General features: G+C 41.8%; 1 protein-coding gene across 3 annotated transcripts in view; it reads left to right on the top strand.

Annotated features, from left to right (window-relative positions):
• stk26 (serine/threonine protein kinase 26) overlaps nucleotides 1-22383 on the top strand; it is a 40483-nt gene that overhangs the window by 5547 nt on the left and 12553 nt on the right. For all 3 annotated transcript variants that reach the window (XM_083993362.1, XM_083993361.1, XM_083993360.1), the window contains exons 2-5: nucleotides 19432-19500; nucleotides 20237-20398; nucleotides 21307-21363; nucleotides 21897-22005. In XM_083993362.1, coding sequence (XP_083849488.1) covers nucleotides 19432-19500; nucleotides 20237-20398; nucleotides 21307-21363; nucleotides 21897-22005 — 397 coding nt within the window. The remainder of the gene's footprint in view (nucleotides 1-19431; nucleotides 19501-20236; nucleotides 20399-21306; nucleotides 21364-21896; nucleotides 22006-22383) is intronic.

Genomic DNA, 22383 nt, shown 5'->3' with positions numbered 1-22383 from the left:
TAAGCCACTACTTTTTTCCCCGCACCGGTGTCCCAGCTCTCGTCTCTGCTAGGGCTGCCTCCAAATAGTCGACCAAGCACTGGTCGACCAAAAAATCATTAGCCGACCAAGATTTCATTGGTCGATTGGTCGCAGGAAAAAACAACAACTAACATTTGGAGCCGTGTCTTGTCAAAATTAAGTCAAAATCAATATGACTTAACTGTATATGAAAGGCTATGGGGCTTTTATTTTGAAGGGCCAGATACAGGAAGTCGTGACACTCACTCGCTGTCAGTTTTTTTGTTGTTGTTGTTGTGGTTACACAGCACGGCGGGTCCCTACTTTTTTTTTTTTTAGACAGACTGGTTTGGAGACTCCGGCGTGAAAGCACGTGTCACTGCTGTTTTCGGGTTATTAGCAATTAGCGGGTAGGGCAGCGGCAGCGATTAGTCGACTAATCGCTATAAATGACGACCACTGGTCGACCAAGAAAATCTTTGGTCGGGGGTAGCCCTAGTCTCTGCACACCGCAACACAAACGCGCTCCGTAACCTGTAATCAAACACACGTGCCGTAACATCGTATATGTTATGTAATGTTATCCACCGCTCCATTCATTGATTTTTCACCGACATTGTTGTAAATAAATGCACATGGGCGAGAGGAGCGTAACCAAAACAGCGGAAAAGTGAGTGGACTTGCACAGTTCCCTACTGTCTTTCTGTGTAAAATCATGGTACAACATGAAAACCTGCGGCCTATATACGTATTTTCTTTTAGAATTTAGACTCAGGTGCTCTCTATAGTCCGGAAAGTATGGTACATCGATCCGCTAATTTCAGATAAAAAGGTAAAGGTAAAGGTACTTTATTTGTCACATACAGCTAGTACAGTGAAATTCTTTCTCTGCATTTAACCCATCCCTGAGGAGCAGTGGGCAGCCGCGGTGCAGCGCCCAGGGACCAACTCCAGATTATGAGCCAGTGCCTTTAGATTCGGTTGCTAACTTTTCTGGCTTTGTTTTCCCTATTTTTAGTCGAAATAGCTCAACAGCTGTTGGACGTATTGCAAAAATAAATCTTCTGTAAACATTAACGATCACATCAAGATGAAGTGCAGAATTTCTGAGCCCTGTATTTCCAATATCGCGCCATCAGCGGGTCGGTGTTCTATTAGCATTAGCATCCTGAGCGCTACTTCCATCCATTCGTCATCTGTGTTTGTGGTGAATGTTTCACTTTTGTAATGCCTCTCACCTTACTGGTCATTTAAAAAATACATTTGCGGGTCATAAATCAGAAATGTTAGTTCAGTCCTTATGAGACGATGACTCACCGTCTCCAGCTGATATCAGGCTGCTGGATGAAGTTTTATTGCTTAATTGATTGATGGTGTTGATGGTTGTTACGGGAAACCCTCAGAGCGATTCAGATGGTCAGATACAAGGAAGGAAACACGGTTTTTTATTGCTGCTTTTGAAATAAACGTTGGGTGGACTCTTAGTATCTGAGGTCACTAAAGATACTGCTCTGTGATGGTTTAGTGATAAAGTTGGGTTGAATTAATGACTTAATCTGAATGAGAAATGGGTGAAGGACGAGTTGTTGTTGAGGTTACGTTAGTGCAGTGGTCATGGTTTTGTGTCAACATTGATAATTGATTTTTTTTTTTTATGAATATTGCCAAAACTTCACAAAAGTTCAGATTGTGTGGTTTCTTTTTTGTCTTAATCTTTTCAGATAGTAGCCTAAATCAAACATGTCGATTGGACTCAACAAGACTGATAAAAGGGTCTCCTTGGTAACCAATGATTGATGCCATACTTTTTACATCAACACTCTCTTTATTTGGGCAAAGTGTAGAACAGTACAGTATTGGACGGATGAGCATTTGACTGAGGTAAATGTCTTCAAACACACCAGTTTAATGAGACTTTTCCTTTCTGTTGTTAGATAAAATGGCATCAAATGTCATTTAATGCAACATTACGCTGCAAACAATCACATTTTCATCAATACATCACGTTATATTTGAAGAGCTCTTTTCCAAAACGCTATAAATCCATTTTAATAGTTTTCCAGAAAATTAAATTTTTTACCTAGACCCACCCATTTTGTTAATATTCAATTTATCCTATTAAATTGATTGTTGGCTCAGTCTGAACATGTTGAACAACAATATTGTTGATTAAAAACTCAGTTTATTTTTATTTTTTTCAAAAGGCTATAAATCCACATTTAAAAAAACAAAAACTGATGGTTTCTGTCGTGAAAAACCAACGTACAAAAAAGAAAGAAAGAAAGAAAGAGAACATCACTGAGTTGTGTGTGTGTCTGTGTGTGTGTGTGTGTGTGTGTGTGTGTGTGTGTGTGTGTGGGGGGGGGGGGGAATAGGTGAATAGGTTCAGTACACAGCAAAATGGCGTGACAAACTCATTTTTTTTAAATTTGGCGTTTATCGCGTTTTGGAAAAGAGATCTTCATTTGGTTTTGTTCAAAGTATTCAGAGTTTTGTCAAAGACAAGCTGTGGAATAAAGTTGTGTGGGATTGAATGATGTCTAGTTTTTGAAACCCACTGTGGTTTAAGCTTCATATGTGTCGGCTTAAAGACCAGAGCAGACCTTGAACGCATCAGAAGAAGCCGAGGCTTCAGACTGAGCGGGTCTGAATCCCCAGCGGCTCCAGAGTCGATGTCTTCAGACGACCTCCGACCTCTTCTCCACCGAGACAAACAGAGAGCCGAGGACTTCCTGTCTCGGCTCAACTGTAACTCTTCACATGGGAAGAGGGGGGGGCAGGGTCAGCCAAACTTTCCCGCGCTCCAGTGCTGAACCTTCCCGCACGCTGCACGCTACAGGTTTTCACAATTAATTAATCGTAAAGATTCCTAAATACTGTCACTTTCCCAAAAAGATGATTTTGGAACCATATCGGCAGATGTGCACAAAAATAAAGGTAAATGCACAGATACTGGTCCATTTAACTAACGTAACTAATACTCCTTCGTAGTATTAGGGCCATCCAAATTAAAAAAAAAGAAAGAAAAAAAAAAGTTAGGGGGAAAAAAAGAAAAATAAAGCTGAGCAAAAAAAAAAAAAGGAGGGGGGACAATTAAAGAAAGGGAGGCAAAAAAAGCCAGTTAAAAAAAAAAAAAAAAAAAGCGTAACGTTGAATTGGTAGGAATTTAAATGTTAGTGTGTCATTTCTAATTTTAAAAAAAAGCAAAACAAAACAAAAAACTATTAAAATGAACACAAATATTTCTAACATTTCCCCTGGGGGGTTAATAATTGGTCATATATTAAATTAATATATGACCAATTATTAACCCCCAGGGGAAATGTTTTTGTGTAATTAATTAATCGTAATTACCGCGTTAAAGTCCCAGCCCTAATATTAATAGATACTTGAAATATTTTGTGTAAACAATGAGTAATGTCATTATATTTGGACTATATTTGATAATTTTACACATTCATAGTGTTGTGAAATTAAAGCAGAAGTAAGCAATATTTTTGTGTTAATATAAGTCTTAAATAGTTATATCTTCCGACAGCAATCACTTACATAGAGTGTTTGGACTGAAACACGAGTCTGTCAGTCACTCTGCTCTGCTCTGAGCCGAAGAGAAAACTTTTCTCGTATCCTACAGTTTTTATCCAATGAGAAGAGAGAACGGCATAAAGGGGCGGTCCTCTCTGTGTGTGCAGCCAAGGGATGCGCGTGAATGTGGTGACGTAGGGACGAGGACCAATAGATCCATGACGAGGGCGGGGGCTGCTAACTCCATCGGCTGACAAGACGTTATGGTGCGTTCAAGGCAACCCGTAACTCGTGTTTTTCCGACCCGTGAAGTCGTACCAGTTTGATCTGGTACGAGTTCACGGGTCAGAAGTTACGAGTGGCCGTTATAGTGACTTTCACAGGTAAAACAGGTCGGAAAAACACGAGTGGGTTGCCTGGAACGCTACAAAGTCGTAAGTTGTGACTTGAAGCTGTGATTTACGGTTTCAAAAGCCTGCCTGGAACGCAGCATTAGCCAAAACGACCGGATCGCTTACTTCTGCTTTAATGAATGCATAGTAATCGTGATAATCATTAACACCGTGATTATTTCTCTGACACTAATCGTTCCAAGAAAATGTATAATGGTGACATGACATCCCTAGTTGTGAGGGAAGCCGTGTGCAGGCGTGTCCTCTGCTCTTTGTCATTACTGACGGCTGCACCTTCCTCAGAGCTCCAGCTGCTTTCAGACGCCCCGTCGTGACATAACCACTTGGCTGAAACTCGTTATGTGTGTGTGTGTGTTTGTGTTTGTGTGTCTCTGGCTGATAGAGGGTGAGTCAGTGTTTCTGGGGCGTGAGGCTCAGCTCGGCGCTCGGTGCTCCGCTCGGTGCTCTTCTGTGTTTGGGGGTTTGTTTACATCCACGCTGAGCTGGTCCAGGACCTGTCACCAAGTTTATTGTCCTTATTGTAACGGACCAAATGGACCATGATTCTGCAATAAAGATCTGAATAATAACACAACAAAGACACAAGTGAAGTTTGGGTTCAAGTTGAAAGATGAAACAATGAGAACTGACAGAAAATCATTCAGGAACTACGACCTGCTGAGTAGCATTAGCTTCATTTTGCTTGTGCTGCACTATTTTCTTATTTCTGTTAAAGGGACAATGAGGAGTTTTGGAAAGCAAAGTGTTTTCACACTACATTTCCCATGAAACGGACGTCTTGCCAAGAATGTTTTCATTCATCAAGAATTAAAGTCAGAGGTTCGAAGACGATCACATACCGTCGTAGTTCCGACCATAAACAGCGATTCGACGGCGTTATTCCCATGACCCGCCGGGCAGCGTCCGTGAAACCGAAAGTAAGGAAACGCTGGTCGGTTCGCCCAGCATTTCCACCACTAATAATAATAACAAAATAACGACAGAGACAAAATGATATATTTATCGAAAATGGGCCCATTAACAAGTGGAAACGTAGATTCATCCACATTAATATGAGGCTTTTTTATAACCAAATCCAAACTCCTCGTTGTCCCTTTAATTCAATGTAGGGCCGTCAGTCTGCTCCCAAATCATCAAATTTGAATTTCTAACGCTTCTTATGTTAAATATTCAATTTGTATTCAAATTTACAATGTTTTTTTTGTTTTCTTTAACTCATTACACCTATTCCAGCTTATTATTACGTCCTGTGTCCACTAAAGGGCATTCCATCCAAATCTGTTATGTAACATTTGCAACACACTTAAAGTTTTACCAACTCAAAATAAAACTTCAAGAAGGGGAATCAAAATATTACAAGTATGCAACGGATCACAGTTGATCTGGGATCGGCACGCAAGTGGTCTGCAATCCAGGCAGTTACAAAAACTCTGCTTGTAAATGTGAAGCTGCAGCTCTACGTGGCACAACAACGACAAAATAGTTTGTTTTATCAACATGTTTACTTCCACGAACGTTGCGGCGCACTACGTTAATTTGCATCGTTGTGGAAGGCACACGATCGGACGTCAGTTTCCACCTCATTTTTAAAATTATTTAAATTCTGTTGGATTAGCGAAGTTCATTCTGACAGCCCTAGTTTAATGATGATTACATTAACATTACAGTAACAAGCAAGATGTTTCAGCTCAAAAACATGATAAAACAAAACAATAAGTTCAGTTAATATTCTTCAATTTCTCCAAATTGCATAAAAAATAGTAATCGAGTAATGTCCTTGAATCAGAAATATCAAAGGTTTCCTCATTTCAGTGTGTGAGCTGTGATGGTTGTCCTGTGTGACAGTGGGTTGATGAGTTGAGGATGTGGATGAGTCACATCCTCCTCATCACATTCACAGTGATCAACGCTACAGATCCTTCACGTTTTCAACACGGTGCATCTCTGTGAAGGTCGTTCTACAGAATGCTGTGTTTGTACTTCCTCCTCCAGCAGCTGTGACCTTTGACCCCCAACACACACACACACAGATTTTTTTTTTGTTGTTTGGCTATTTGGACACCACTTGTTAGTAAAAACATGGAGCTCGCTCCCTCAGAGAGTTTCCACGTCCTCGTCCAAGTTTTTTTTTCCTGGGCAGCCGAGTGTTTGCATGCTGAACCGACCGGAGTTCAATGACCTTTAAAACCCGGCTCCACCACTCTGTCTCTCCCTCTCTCTCTCTCTCTCTCTCTCTCTCTCTCTCTCTCTCTCTCTCTCTCTCTCTCTCTCTCTCTCTCTCTGTCTCTCTGTGTTTCCCTTATCACCGTTTAACCTTCAGCTGGTTAACTCAGGTGTGTGTGTTTCTATTCAACTCTGTTCCTCTATGACATGCAAATCCTCTGTTTCTGTTCAAGCTCAGTCTAATGTGATGTAAATTGTGATTTAGAATGAATGACTTATGTTCAACACAAAAACATATGCAAACCTTTTAATTTTTTTTTATCTTGCACAATATACCTGGGAGGTAGATGTTTATCAAAACTCAGAAACTGAGCCTTAAAGGGATAGTTCAACATTTTGGCTAATTGGCCCATTGCCATAACCCCTATAGTCATAGCAGTAGGTTCGTTACCTTTAATTGTTGGTGCAAGCTGTTTTTAGAACGGCGGAGCAGAGCCGCGAGCTGCTCAGAGCTACGCTACGGAGGCTCATGGGATTTCTTGGTTTCCCTCATCAAACTCATCAAATACACAATCCAACAACTCCACAACGCTCTGGTGGACAAGTTGTGACCTGCACATTCACCACGCTATGAGATAATAACACAACGTTACCACACAGAGTTGTTTTAGAGGGAAATACAGAGACTGCTTGATGAAAAACTGTCCCTGAAGGCAACGCGCATCAGCGGTTTTGCATGAATTCCCCTCTAAAACAACTCTGTCTGGTAACGTTGTGTTATTATCTCATAGCGTGGTGAATGTGCAGGTCACAACTTGTCCACCAGAGCGTTGTGGAGTTGTTGGATTGTGTATTTGATGACTTTGATGAGGGAAACCAAGAAATCCCATGAGCCTCCGTAGTGTAGCTCTGAGCAGCTTGGGACTCTGCTCCGCCGTTCTAAAAATAGCTTGCACCGACAATTAAAGGTAACGAACCTACTGCTATGACTATAGGGATTATGGCAATGGGCCAATTTGCCAAAATGTTGAACTATCTCTTTAAAACTTGCTGTCAGGACTTCCTGTGACTTTGTGATGTCACAAAAAAGAGCAGTCACCAGGCCCCGCCCACCTGTATCTTGTCCATGGTGCTGTTCCACGCCGTGTTTACCAACAAACGTCTCTCAAACTTTCACATTTGTGAAGTCGGAACCAAAAGAACTGAACTAAAAATATCATTTAACTGATCAGAAACAGTTGCCACTTAATTTTCTTTTAATCAACTGATCCACTAATCAGCTCTAATGTAATTTTCCTCCAATTAATACCATGATTTCAGTAGAAAATTCAGCATTATCATGTGATATCATGGAGGATCATACGTTGGGGTTTGAACAGCTGAGGCTTTTTATTTTGAGGCTGAAGCAAAGAGGTTGTTTCAGTCACACAAGATCAGACAAGTTCCTCTTTTTAAATTTAATTTGTGTTTTTGATATTTCTGGCAGATGACAAGCTGCCGGTTCCTTTCTGTCCTCGTCTTTCTCTGAGCTCCTACAGTTCATACAGATACACATTGTGTAAGTCATAGGGAAGTTTAAACGATGGTTTTTGGTTGTTTTGGTTTCTTCACTCTTAGCATGTAAGCTAGCTAAACAAGTCTTACCCCATGTATACAATAATAAAAATGACAAATACTTGGCTAGAAGTTGAGGACAGGAAGCAGAAGTTCTTCCTCTTTGTGAACAAGTTGTTTTTACAGGACCGACTCGTGAGTCTTTGCTGTTGCTGATATCAAAAGACCAAATGTTTAATTGATAGATTAAGAAAAATGGTGAACAAAGGAATGCTTGGGACCAAATTCAAGGTTTCCTCAGAGTGGGAATTGAATGTTTTTGTTCAGCATCAGGGTTCAGACTTCGGTCACGTTGCCTAGGCTGCATCATCAATTTACCATCAACGTGTTTCAAGGTTGGCTGGACACTTTGGTTTCATTGAGCCAATGGGTGAATTCTAATTCTCCCCTTAGCCGTAGCCCTTGGCCCTAACCCTTCGTTTTGCGCGTTCACGTGAAGTGGTAGGGGTGTCCCGATTCTGGTTCAGACGAGGTTTAGGGGGAAGTGGTAGGGCTATCTGGCCCTTAAAACAGAGATTTTTCAGAGGCACACTACAAAACCGAGGGCTATGACAAGTTTCCCAGAATGCATCTCGCGGCAACCGGCAGCTGTTTTATTTCTCACTGTAGCGCTGTTATTACGTGACTTTGTTAAGTTTTATTATTTTTTCATGTGAGAAAGTAGCTGTTTAGATCCCTAATGTGTGGTCGGTTTATCCAAATGACGGCTGTTCAGACGTTTGCTGCTATGTTTTCCGGAGAAGTGAAGCTCCACCTGGCCGGAGAGCTTGTCAGCCGGCCAACCTCCGCCGTCATCCCGGGAGAAAAGACGATCGCTAATTAACTTACCCGCAGGTTTTTAGAGGTTTACCGCCGGGTAGTTACATTCTTTTTAGGAGATAAATGCTGGTCTCATTGATGAAATCTAACAATTGTGGCAGTCGCATTAATTTGCTTGAATTAAAAGTGAAGCTTCATGTGTGTATTGGACAGAGGAGCAGACTTTCAACCCCTACCCCTTGTAGCTCCGTTTCAAGGGGCAAAGGTTAAGGGCTAGGGATGAAAAATAGAATTGGAATTGGGCAAATGACTTGTATTCTTGGATGTTGGATGTCCGATGCAACGCCCCTTCAGATCGTCACCAGCAGGTTTCCACAGATGAAGCTTGTGCCAGGTCCTGTTGTTTCGCCGGCGCGAGGTTGCGTAAATAACGAACAGTGTGGCGCCACTTCTCTTATCAGCTGCAAGTCTCTTCCTGTGCCTCCTCAACCTCTGCTGCAGCTGGCGACACTGCGGTTATCCATATTCATGACTTCTCAAGACTCGTTTGCAAGACTTGTTGAGGCAGTTCCTCTGCAGGTGAAGCCAGGTCCATGTTCTCTAATAACCCAGTTGGGGTTGCAAACTGTGTTTTCAGTCCAACACTGCACAGGGAGGATAGTTTCTACTTGTACCACAGCTTGTGTCTTCACCTGTGAGCTCTGCTTCTCATGAATGAAAGGCTACTTGATAATTTTCAAGTGTAGGTCCTTGAAGGAAAGGGAGTTAAAGGCGAGAGGTTTACGGTAAAAGGATTTATCAGATCTCCAATCTCTCTTTACATTCTGTCTTTGGTTAAACATTAAACCAGCTTAGAAGAAAGTTTGTTTGCATTAGTCAAATTCTCCTCGAGTGTCTGTAAATGAGAAGCTACAATTAAAATTCTCCAAAGTCACGCTTAACGATTAAAAGATTAGTCTTTGTCCCGGAGTTACAAAACATTAACATTGGCCTTTTTTTTCTTCTTTTTTTTCTTTCTCAAATCTGCTTCCTGTATCTGTCAGTCCTGTACAGTCTGTGATGTCTGAGCCGGCGTTGAATATTTAACTTCCTCCTCTGGTCCAGATGTTGTTCTTTCACCACACTGAGACAGAAAGGTCAAAGTGTGGCCTCTCACATTTACATAAGCCGTCTCAGGGGAGCAGTTTATTGGTTTTCACTTCATGTCTTTAGTTTGTTATCGTCAAACCCAAGACTTTGACTTGCTTTAGACAAATGTTATCATAATGTATTATCCAATGGCAATAATGTAGCGTATGAAGACAGATTTTGCTATTAAAATACTGTGTTTTGACTAAAATGATTCTTGATATTGACTCTGTAATCATTAATGTGATAAACATCTAGTTGTACTTTCATAGTCAATTATTACCAAACTTCCTTTTGTTCCTTTTTACATCTCACAGTGTAGATTGTATCAGACTTCAATGGCTTTAGATTGTAGTTCCCTCATTGACGTCTGTAGTAAGGTTGTTTTATTCTATAAGGCTGCAACCAATGATGATGTTGGGTATCAATATGTCTGACAAGTGGTTTTCTTTGTTGAGTTGATTGATCTGTGCAACAACAGCTGGATTGGTTTCAGGGTCATAGGTCATTGGTTAATCCAGTCGAGTTGGTCTTGTATGTGACGACTGTATAAACACTGTGTGTTGTCATATTTTAGGCCTGATTGTCACATTTTCCAGTGTTTGGTGTCGAATGAGTTTTAACCTTTTGAAGAGGAAAGTGAGTCAGCTTCACTGTGACTCTGTGTTTGTTATGTGTTTTTTAACAGAACGAGCTGCATTGGCTTCACTGCAGTGGTCAGATTGATGGCCAACCAATCAAAGTTGTCATAAGTTTAAAAAATAACAAAAAAAAAATGCTTGAGATTTTTAATTGTTGTGTTGTTTAAACTTTACTGAACTTATTAAAGGGATAGTTCAACATTTTTGGCAAATTGGCCCATTGCCATAATCCCTATAGTCATAGCAGTAGGTTTGTTATATGTCGGTGCAAGCTGTTTTTAGAACGGCGGAGCAGAGCCGTGAGCTGCTCAGAGCTACGCTACGGAGGCTCATGGGATTTCTTGGTTTCCCTCATCAAACTCATCAAATTCACAATCCAACAACTCCACAACGCTCTGGTGGACAAGTTGTGACCTGCACATTCACCACACTATGAGATAGTAACAGAACGTTACCAGACAGAGTTGTTTTAGAGGGAAATACAGAGACTGTTGATGAAAAACTGCCACGTATCAGCGGTTTTGCATGAATTTCCCTCTAAAACAACTCTGTCTGGTAACGTTGTGTTATTATCTCATAGCGTGGTGAATGTGCAGGTCACAACTTGTCCACCAGAGCGTTGTGGAGTTGTTGGATTGTGTATTTGATGAGTTTGATGAGGGAAACCAAGAAATCCCATGAGCCTCCGTAGCGTAGCTCTGAGCAGCTCACGGCTCTGCTCCGCCGTTCTAAAAATAGCTTGCACCGACAATTAAAGGTAACGAACCTACTGCTATGACTATATGGCAATGGGCCAATTTGCAAAAATGTTGAACTATCCCTTTAACTAATTTGGTGAACGTCCCTAAATGAATGTTCTGTTAAGTTTTTCTTTTCTTTATCCTGTGTTGTCGTTATTGTACCAAATCTCCAAACTGACGAACAAACCTGATTTTGGTGGATGAGAAAACACGTTATCAAGTTTGACCTTTTCATGAAGGTTAAAGGAAAGTTTTGTTTGAGTGTTTTTCCGTTGCAAGAAAACGCCGGATTGATAAGAGAGAGAGAGAGAGAGAGAGAGAGAGAGAGTCCATGGTCTCTGGCCCGGCCCCTGTGGGGGAAACCCTGTGGTCAGTCATTATATCATTACTTCACCCTCGTTATCTCAGCTGCTTTGCTTCCTTATTGGCCCGAGGTGAATCATGAGGTGTGATGTTATTTAATCTCATTCTCACACACACACATTTGGTGTTACATCATATAACATGACAGTGCACAAACCCGTTGTGAAATTTGATTCACAGCTCAATTGATAATTGATTTATTAGCCTATTCGTCATTTTTAGTTCATTTTCCAACAAAACCTTTGTTTCTGAGAAGCTGAAACAAGAAGATATTGATGTTTTTTACTTTGCTAATTACTAAGATTGATTAATAAGAGAGCTGCACACACAACTGCTCAGATTAAATACACAACATCCCTGTATAAAGTACGATAGCTGTGTCGTCCTATAATAAAGAGTTATTTTAAAAGAAGCTCTGAGGAGAGACAGGGAGTGATGGTGCGTTTGAGGACAGTGGGAGAATCAGACACCAAAGCACTGATCAAAGAGTGAGAAAAGGTAAAACACTTTGGGAAAGTTTGGACGGAAAAGTCAAAGTTTAACGTGATCATAACAAGTTAATTCAAGTTCCTTTTGTTTTTCGACCTTTGAGCTGTAGTTTTAGTCAGTCTCAACAGTTTGTCACGTTTTCATTGGAGCAGATTGTTGTTTTTATGCCAAACACAATCGCAGTGAGGCGTTTGAGGGCTTCTGGACAATATTTGTGCCACTGTTTTTGGTTCATGTATAATAAAGTTTCATTTGAATAAAGCAGCACATTTGTCCACTGTTGAACACTTGATAATAAAAAAAATCCCCTCGGGATCCAGATCAGAAAAAACAGGATGTTTCTTTAATCAGGATTAATAGGTCGATAGATTTACAGCTCTGATGGTCCAGATAACTGAGGCCTCACAGCTTTTATTGCTCATTAGAAGTTTATTTATGGGCTGTTGACTGTTCATAAAAAACCCAAGTCAACACTTGAGTCGGTTACTCTGATGTCAGACGTTTATTTTCCTGTGCTGAGCTGAGTTGTGAGCTCCAGAGACGAGGCTCTGTGTTTTTAAATGGTGTTTTTAAAAACATCCGCACTGTTTGAACTCAGCTGCCAATAAAGGTTGTTCAAATAAAAGCCACATTCACGACGTTTGAGACTTTATTTCTTTTTCATTTTTAAGAGGTTTCGACTTTGTGACAACAAGCGGCTCACACATAAACGTAGCCTACTGTACGTCACATGTTCACGTCTCTCTCTGCTTCTCCGTCTCTGCACCGAGCTGAAAGTATCATTAGATACACTAACCACTGTGTTTGCTGACAGGGTGTGGCAACACTGTGGGCACTGTGTGTGTGTGTGTGTGTGCGTGTGTGTGGTGACTGTTCCTTTTTTTAGTTCAGACAGGAAGTGCAGCCAGCATCATAGGAATATCATACGCTGCCGTGGGTGTGTTTATTAAACGTTCCCGGACTATAAATGTGAGCGTGTGTCATACTCTGTGTGTGTGTGTGTGTGTGTTTGTGTTGCCCTGACTTGCATAAGAAACGCTCCTTAAAGGCATATGTCAACATTTTTTTTTCGTGTCTTGCCTCACTCCCGAGTCCATGGCCAGCAGATAGACACCATCCTTTCGACTGTACGTGCAGTAACAAGGGAGATAGAGCCGTATCGCCCGTAATTAGCTTAGCTCAAACGCTTGAAGTGTATAGGTAGTGTTAGCCTGCTTCCCACCTAAAGTCGCTAATTAGCTTAGCTCAAACGCTGGAAGTGTATAGGTAGTGTTAGCCTGCTTCCCACCTAAAGTCGCTAATTAGCTTAGCTCAAACGCTGGAAGTGTATAGGTAGTGTTAGCCTGCCTCCCACCTAAACTCGCTAATTAGCTTAGCTCAAACGCTGGAAGTGTATAGGTAGTGTTAGCCTGCCTCCACCTAAAGTCGCTAATTAGCTTAGCTCAAACGCTGGAAGTGTATCGGTAGTTAGCATGCCTCCACCTAAAGTCGCTAATTAGCTTAGCTCAAACGCTGGAAGTGTATGGGTAGTGTTAGCCTGCCTCCTTCCTAAAGTCACTAATTAGCTTAGCTCAAACGCTGGAAGTGTATAGGTAGCGTTAGCCTGCCTCCTACCCGAGCCGAAATCAGCAGTCAGAAGCTGATTTCATTTTAACTCTAGACTCTGTAAATATATCACTTTATCCACATTTCAAACATGTTTAGGTGAGAAAGTAGCCGTTTAGATCAGCAGTGTGTCGTTAATTTGTCTAAATACCAGATGTTTGTTCAATTTTTTTGGGACGAATTCAAGCTAGCCGTTGTGACCAACGCACTTCCGGTTACTTTCACAAAATAAAACACCTGTTGCCCTTTACATACAGAAAACCATGAGGATAGAATTTGTGCTTTTACTTTGAAACAGGAAGCTAACCTACCCTCGATGTAGCTAGCTTGAACCAAAATAAACCGTCTTTGCTTGAACCCTCCGTTTTGACCGATCTGGTCCCGTTAGCGGCATTTGACCGCTCAAGATGCCTTACCGGAGAGTTTTGTCAGCTCTGAGACGAAGATCGGCCCGCCGGTTTCAGTTTAGAGTTGCTGAAGAGTTTCTCTGATGACTTTAGGTGGAGGCAGGCTAACACTACCCATACACTTCCAGTGTTTGAGCTAAGCTAATTACGGTTCCGGCTCTATCTCCCCTGTTACTGCATGCACATTTTAAAGGATGGTGTCTATCTGCTGGTCATGGACTCGGGAGTGAGGCAAGACATGAAAAAAAAAATGTTGGCGTATCCCTTTAAGGCATAATCATCATTTAAACTGTGGTTTGAATCTTTTTTTAATTCTTTGTTGATATTTACAGATGTATTATACAGTACAATATAAAACTAGTTCATGAATAAAAAGGAAAACATTACAATTTCTATTTCAGATTGAAACAAAATGGCCAAATTGATGCCGATGAGTTGCAGATGATTATCATTTATAATAATAGATATCAATAATCATCATTAATATTTGGATCTTCACTTATGTTCAATATTTTCTAAATCATATTTTTCCAGTGGTGAGATCATCTGTTCTGAGTCCATATCTGATGCAGCCGATCACAGTTTTTTGTTCATTTTCTCGTATATAAATTACACTCAATCCTTCACATCAACATTAATTATCATTAAATGAACTATAATGTGTTAGATTCTGGATAGAAGTCGTATTATAAAAGATTACTGTTCATGCACAGATGATAAAACCTTTAGATTTTTCCACATTAACGATTCACCGTGACCTTTCTCCTCAGGACGGAGCATCAACAGAGCTCTTATTGTGAAGTCATGAACATGGAGAGGGGGGGGGGGGGGGGGGGGGGGCAGGGGGGAGGAAAGGGGGGTTTAAACTATTACATCATTAGTTTTAAAGTTTTATTAAAAGCTCAAAGTGGAAAAAGTGAAAGTCCTGAACGTTCACGGTGACAGCGACTCTTCCTGTCAAGTTTCTGCACTTTTATTTTTACAACAGCAGCAGAGTTTAGGAAACGAACAAGTCCTCAGAGATAAGTGTGTGTGTGTGTGTGTGTGTGTGTGTGTGTGTGTGTGTGTGTGTGTGTGTGTGTGTGTGTGTGTTCAGTTCCTGTTATCTTTAACTGCCATGCTTGTTTCCTTCTGCGTTTTATGGCTTTTTTTGTGGTTTGTGTGTGTGTGTGCTCATGCTCTGTGGTGACAACATGTTTGTGTGAGAGTAAAGACTCAAAGTTGTTGGGAATGTGATAGAAACTCATGCAAATATTTTTATTTTATTTTGAAAACCTTTTCATTGTATAGTTTTCCAAACATAGAGTCCTTTCCCCAACGTATTTTAAAAACGCTTTGTATGAAAATGACATTACAATTGATTTACAAAATCAGTAAATAACTTTCTACAGAACAAAGATTAAAAAGATTAAAAACATACATGAATAAAAAATTATATCATATCATACAATCTGTGTTGAGTGGCTACATGCAAAAACACAAGGTTTATACTGTTTATACTGTACACTATATGAGTTCAGTGGTGTCTCTAAGGATTCCAGTCATGTACCAGAGATATTTGATTGTTTTCTGAGTGTTTGTTGTGGTTGAAAGAATTGCCCCCATGGGTTAGCGTTGTGGCTATCCCTAGCGCCGTCTAGCCATGGTGTAACTCCGGTTTGCCTGCATCAATTTTAGTCGCGTTTTTTGCTCCAACCAACACAGGGTGACCATCAGGACAACGATTTAGGGGTAAAAAATGGACGGAATTCTCCTTTAAAGGGACATTGTGTAACTTCTCCTGTTACAGGGATGCAAACAGCGCGCCGAAAAGCGAAACTCGCTTTTTTCATGACCAATTAGGTGACTTGTGTGAATCATTCAGATCCGAAGAGTTTTTGTTTTGAGGGGGGGGGGGGGGGTCTCAGCGTCTCAGCTGGGGTCAGTAAAATGTTTTTCTAACAGGCTGACAGTGACAATCACGTGAAACTGAGGCGAACTCATTCATGGTTTCTGATCATACTGATAACTGCCGACCTCCAATGTTGACGCGCGACGTGCGCGCTCGTTACCCAAAGCGGCGCGTATCCGCGTGCAGTCGGTACGTACATTACTGTGTCAGGCAGGTGTCTCCCATGGAGCTCTGCCCCGTTTCAGAGGTGAAGGAGAGACGTCGCCTCCGCGGTGTAGAATGTGTTCAATTAAAGTGAAACTAACACATTATATAGGCTATGTCCATTACACACTTTTAGGCCTTAAAATGTCTTAAATTTGTTGAATTATTGTGTTCAAGTCTTAAATAATTTTAGACAGGTCTTACATTTTCTTATGCCCACCATGGGCGAGCATTTCACTCGCATTTGCCCCTAAAAAAAAAAGACATACATGTGTGAAGCGGGAAAATCACAAAAAAGAAAGAGCACAACCTGCGATTGGTCCAAAACTACAAATCCCACAATTCTCTGCTCTCAACAATAACAGTAGTTAGTGTAAGTAAGGGAGAGTGGAGCTGTAGGTGAAAAGAGGAAACAACGCACGTCTGGTCCTGTTCTATGTTGTTCGTTCACACCGTCACCGTTTATTCGTTACGTCCGCGGTGTAAAAGGCCGTGACGCAAAGACGCGATTAGGCGCGAGACGCGATTAGGCGCGAGACGCGGTATACGCGACTTTTTTTTTTTTGCGACGCTACACGCGATTCTTTTTGTGCGACGGGACCTTCGCGTCTTCGTCCTTTTCATCGTGTTTGGTGGGAAGACCCACGAGGGGCTTCCCACCAAACACGAGGAACGCTTTTTTTTCGCTCGAGTTTTTACGCGCGACCAAACGCGAGATACGCGAGTTAACGCTCGTTTTGACTCGTGTCAAAAAAAAAATTCACGAGCCCGCCAACAACTTTTTTTTTTTTTTTTCAAAGGAGGTTCAACTGGACTTAGTTATTTGTCTAGGAAGACGTTTCACCTCTCATCCATGAGGCTTCATCAGTTCATGTAGCATCTGACCAGGCTGGGACTGGTCCAACTAACTGGTGTGGAGACTCAGTATAAGTCCAGTTGCTTTCGATTTAACCTCCTTTGAAATACTATGACCTGGACAAATGAGAATATGCACAGGCCTACAACAACATTTCTGCTCTCACCAACCATGGTTGAGGTCACAACGCTGCTGTAGCTGCTCTGGAAGTCCGAGACACTGAGGCCAAACGCCGCCGTCGCTTCTGATCCATGACGGCGAGTTCCGGGCTGATGAGCTACAGAGACTGAGCAGCGCGTCGCTGTGTCGGACTGTTTGTTTGGATTTAATGAAGAAGCTGCACAGAGTCAGGTGAGCAGAAGCTGCCCCCCCCACCCCTCTCACCGTGTAGCCGCTGCTGTCTCACAGCCACCACCGACCCCTAGAATAAAACACCACCGACCCCTAGAATAAAACACCACCGACCCCTAGAATAAAACACCACTAAGCCGTGGACGGTCGCTGCGTGGATAAAATGCTGACGACCAAAACAGCCGCCCCCAGGTCACTGACTGGAGTGTTTTAAAGTCGGCACATGAACGCAGCTCAGACCGGCCGGTGCCTCAGCGCGGTGATCAGCAGGACGCTATACCCAGTACCGGCCAGCTCAGTACAGAGGGGGGGACGATAACGTGACGCACAGTATACTGTTATGAGACACATTATGCATCCCAACTGTCTTTTTTTAGAGGATTTTTTTTGTTTTTTTACCAAGAATGCGCCCAAAAAAAAATCATGATCCAGGGGCCAAAATTCGAAACAAATATTTATTTTTTTAATCATAATTCTCATTATTCTCCTGATGTCGGTTTAATGTAAACAGATTGCGCTGTTATGCGTCGTGTGACAGCGGGGCAGAGCTGCAGCTGCTGTGCTGTGATGGACCTGATCAGACTGGTGGTGGTCCACAGTGAATCAGTCCCAGATCCTCCACCGTCACCAGATCCCCCGAAACCCCCCGCAAATAATACATCGACAAGAAGTTAAGTGGCAAGTTGCACCTTTTCGTCGGCTTATTATTTGCGGATTTTTTTTATAGCCTATATAACGTCACTGCAACATAATGAGATTTCCACCGCGCCGAACCAATCATGTGGCTGGAATAGAGCCAGTCAACAGTAACATGTGCATTTGTTTGGGTTGCTGCAGATGTGCACATCAGCTGACACCGCCGGTAAAAGAGAGAGAGAGAGAGAATGAGTGTTGTCTAGAAAAAAAAACAGTAAAGGAGAACTTGGACAAGTGACTGACAAGACGCGTGGTGCGCAATGGAGACACCAGGCTGGAGCGGACCGTGGTCACGGTGCGGCCGCTCTGCTGCTGCTCACCTCAGTGTGTGCGACAACTCATTCATGGTTGTCTCTGATTACACTGGTAACAGCCTTCCTATTCACCTCCAATGTAGACGCGACGTGCGCGCTCGTTACCCAAAGCGGCGCGTATCCGCGTGCATTCGGTGCGACGGCGCCGCCGTTTTCCCCCCCGTGCATGTCCGTTGCTGTGTCAGGCAGGTGTCTCCCACGGAGCTCTGCCCCGTTTCAGAGGTGAAGGAGAGACGTCGCCTCCGCGATGTAGAATGTGTTCAATTAAAGTGAAACTAACACATTATATAGGCCTATATGTCCATTACACACTGAATGTGATGTTAAATCCCATGTCTTTATTTATTCAGTTTATTTTAATAGTAATAATTATGACTAACATTCAGTGAAGACCTAAAAATCAGTATCTCCAAAATTGAAATATTGCAATGGTTTTAATTTTTTTTAAAGCATTTTTAATCTAGAAATGTTGGCCTTCTGAAAACTGTCCATCTATATGCACTCAATACTTGGTTGGGGTTGAAATACTGGAAATTTACTTTTCTGTGATATTGTTAATGGTGACCCCCCCCCCCCCCCCCCGCCAGACAATTCCTCTCTTTTTTGGTCCTGACCCGTTTGCATCCCTGCTGTTATCTATTCACGAAAATCGATTATTTAGTTCAAAAGTCTGTTCTTCATAATCAGTAATCCCCCCCATCAACAAACTGATGTGTTCCGGGTAACGCAGTGAGGAGGAATGGAGCGTTACACCGATGCTGCATTCACCTGCAGTCGGGCAGACGGCCGTCGCTAACAAACCAGATGTCATTTTACTCACAGAAGTCCAGAGAAAGCCGGTAAAACGTGGGTCGGGTAAACAATACCACATTGCCATGACAACATATTGTCACGTGTATTGTTTTGCCTCGTGCTGACGGACCACTTGTTTACATAGAGGCTTGTTTATGCCGTTTACGTGCAGCGGCTGTCGTCCGTCTGCCGTCTGCCCAATTTCAGGTGAATGCAGCATGAAAAATACCACTGAGTTGCTTGAGATATACAACCGCAACGCTAGATGGAGGAATTCCTACACAATGTACCTTTGAGTTGTTTTCCGAAAGACACCAACCTGAATATTTTCTTATTTATTTATCGCAAGTCATTTCACCATCTCACATCTGACATGTTGCCGGTACCGTGCAGGTCTGATAATCAACAGTTTTGGGTGTATTTGTTTGTTTATATAAATCCCATGACTCATGAACTTCCTGTCTCTCTGTGTTTCCTCAGAGCTCTCAGGTCGATCCTGAGGAGCTGTTCACCAAACTGGACCGGATCGGGAAAGGATCGTTTGGAGAGGTGAGCTGCTGTTTTAGTTTGATCACTGTCAATTAGGGTTGCAAATTTCTGGGAATTTTCAAATTTGGAAACTTTCCATGGGAATTAACGGGAATAAATCCGAAATTTACAAAATTGAAGGTTGGCCCTTAACAGAATAGGGAAATATATTGTAGCATAATCTTGACTAAAACAGCCAGATTTACTTTATTTCACTTTTTGATTTTGAAACATTCATGTTTTTGTTGTTCAGTAAAAGAATTGATTGTTCATACAAGAATTAAAACTTGATAAAGTTCTACTCACAAATAAATCTGTTGAAATGTCATGTTTTTTAATTAATTGTATTATTTTGCATGGATGTCTGCTTATGACACCGTGATACAGTTTGTTTAAATTACCCCCAGTTTCCAGTTTATTCCCATAAATTCCCAATAATTCCCATAAATTCCCCATAATTCCAATGGAAAGTTTCCAATTTGGAATATTAGTTTAGTAGTATAAGTTTCTGGAAATTTTCTGGAAATTTACTAGAAGTTTTCCACCCCTTAGCAACCCTACTGTCAATCATCACTGTGTTGTATGATGTCACTCACCTCTTCCTCCTCCTCCTCCTCCTCCTCCCTCTTCTCTTCTCTCCTCTTCCTCTTCCTCCTCCTCTTCTCTCCTCCTCCTCCTCTTCCTCCTCTTCCTCCTCCTCCTCCTCCTCCTCCTCTTCCTCCTCCTCCTCCTCCTCCTCCTCCTCCTCCTCCCCCAGGTCTTTAAAGGCATAGATAACCGCTCCCAGAGCGTCGTGGCCATAAAGACGATCGACCTGGAGGAGGCGGAGGATGAGATCGAGGACATCCAGCAGGAGATCACCGTGCTCAGCCAGTGCGACAGTCCCTACATCACCAAGTACTACGGCTCCTACCTGAAGGTCAGACCCCATCTATAATAATACCCATCAGATCCAGGATCTTCTTTGTCGAAACAAAATGAAACCATGAAAGGATTTAAAGGGATAGTTCACCCAAAATTCAAATTTCACTCATTATCTACTCCCCCTCATGTGGACTAAGGGCTGGGAGAAGTTTCAGAGTCCTCCGTGGCTTCTCTGAGTTACAGCGGGGCTCCGTGCAGCACTGCATGTCCATATGACGGTTGTGACGGGGCTCACTTTTCTTCGTCCAAAAAGACACACCAAAAAACATCTAAATACCTCCATGCTGCTCGTCTGCGATGTCCGTCTTGTATTGAAGCCTCAACATGAGAAATTGTTCCGAATAATATTAAATAAGTCTATATTTTAAGCTTGTTTGCAGCGGAAGCTCCCAGTGTTGCTCTGCCGGAATCTTGCGCGATTTGCGGAGCCGTGAACTGAGTGTCAATGCAAATTGGTGAACTGAGACACTGGGATCTTCTGCTACAAATAAGCTTAAAATATAGACTTATTTAATTTTTTTCGGAACAATTTCTCATGTTGGGGCTTCAATACAAGAGGGACATTACAGACGAGCAGCATGGAGGTATTTAGATGTTTTTTGGTGTGTCTTTTTGGACGAAGAAAAGTGAGCTCCATTCGCAACCGTCATATGGACATGCAGAAATTTGAATTTTGGATGAACTATCCCTTTAATAAGAATTTGAAACCTCTTCTTCTTCTTCCAATGCACCAGCATCGGTGCATCTGTCCATTACTGGTATAACACAATAAATGAATCAGACTGAGCTTCACCACGACCCCCCCCCCAAAAAAAAAAGTTGTCCGAACCTTTGAATTTAAACAAGTTATTAATATTTATTATTAAAACTATGGCTGTATTTTCTGAATCGTTGTTGTTTCAGGGCAGTAAACTGTGGATCATCATGGAGTACCTGGGTGGAGGCTCAGCACTCGACCTGGTGAGTGTGAAAACTGGTCTTTTTTCTACTGATTTCTATTCATTTATTGACATTTTCCAACAGTTTACTGCAGAGCTGCACTGAGGATGTTTTGGAATCGCCAAAGTTTGATTGATTTAAACAATCAATAATTGTCCAAATCCAAAAATGTTGAACCTTCAGCACAGATTTATCGATGCAACCCTCTAAGATTTTAAACGGCCACTTCTGGAAAACGGTTCCTTCTTATTTGGATCAGACAAAAAAAAGTATATAAGTTTCCTACAGTAATAATCTGGATCAGAGTGTTTTCTGGAAGGGAGTTTGGAGTCGTTGGGGAAAATCAATAATCAAGTTGTAAATGGATCTGAATCAGATGTTTCTTCTTGATTCTCTGTGTCCAGACTTGTTTTAGATGAAACTCAACAGGGTGTGTTTGAGTTCCAGCGTAGAGCCCTCGGCACATCGGTGCAGGTTTCATATGCGTCATTACTTAAGGTGTGTGTTTGTGTTTTTGTGTGTGTTTGTGTGTGTGTGTGTGTGTGTGTGTGCAGCTGAGGGCGGGTGCATTCGACGAGTCCCAGATCGCCACCATGCTGAAGGAGATCCTGAAGGGGCTCGACTACCTGCACTCCGAGAAGAAGATCCACAGAGACATCAAAGGTACGAGGGACATTGAACGCCACAGAGCCACTTCCTGCTCTGACACAGTGTTGCATGAATCAAATCAAAAATATTCATAAAGCACATTTAAAATCAGTTCTTTATAACATTAAAAAGTGGCTTTTATCAGTGAATTCATAAATAAATAATATAATTAGTAACCCAGTCCCAGTTGGCCCAATGGGATGTAACAAGCTCTCTGATTGGTTGGAGAGCTGACCACTCATATCCATTCACTTTGAGCTTTAATAGCACTTAAATATGTTTTTAAATGGTTTATTTAAAATAGATTTTTGTATTTTTGAATCCAGACCATTTTTTGATGAATAAATTGCTTATTTATACTTTTTTTTTTTTTTTTTTTTTACATTTTCTAGT

The sequence above is a fragment of the Trachurus trachurus genome (assembly GCF_905171665.1).
Source record: "Trachurus trachurus genome assembly, chromosome: 18".
Lineage (NCBI taxonomy): Eukaryota > Metazoa > Chordata > Actinopteri > Carangiformes > Carangidae > Trachurus > Trachurus trachurus.
The sequence above is the reverse complement of the archived record's forward strand: the minus strand, read 5'-3'. Positions and strand labels throughout refer to the sequence as shown.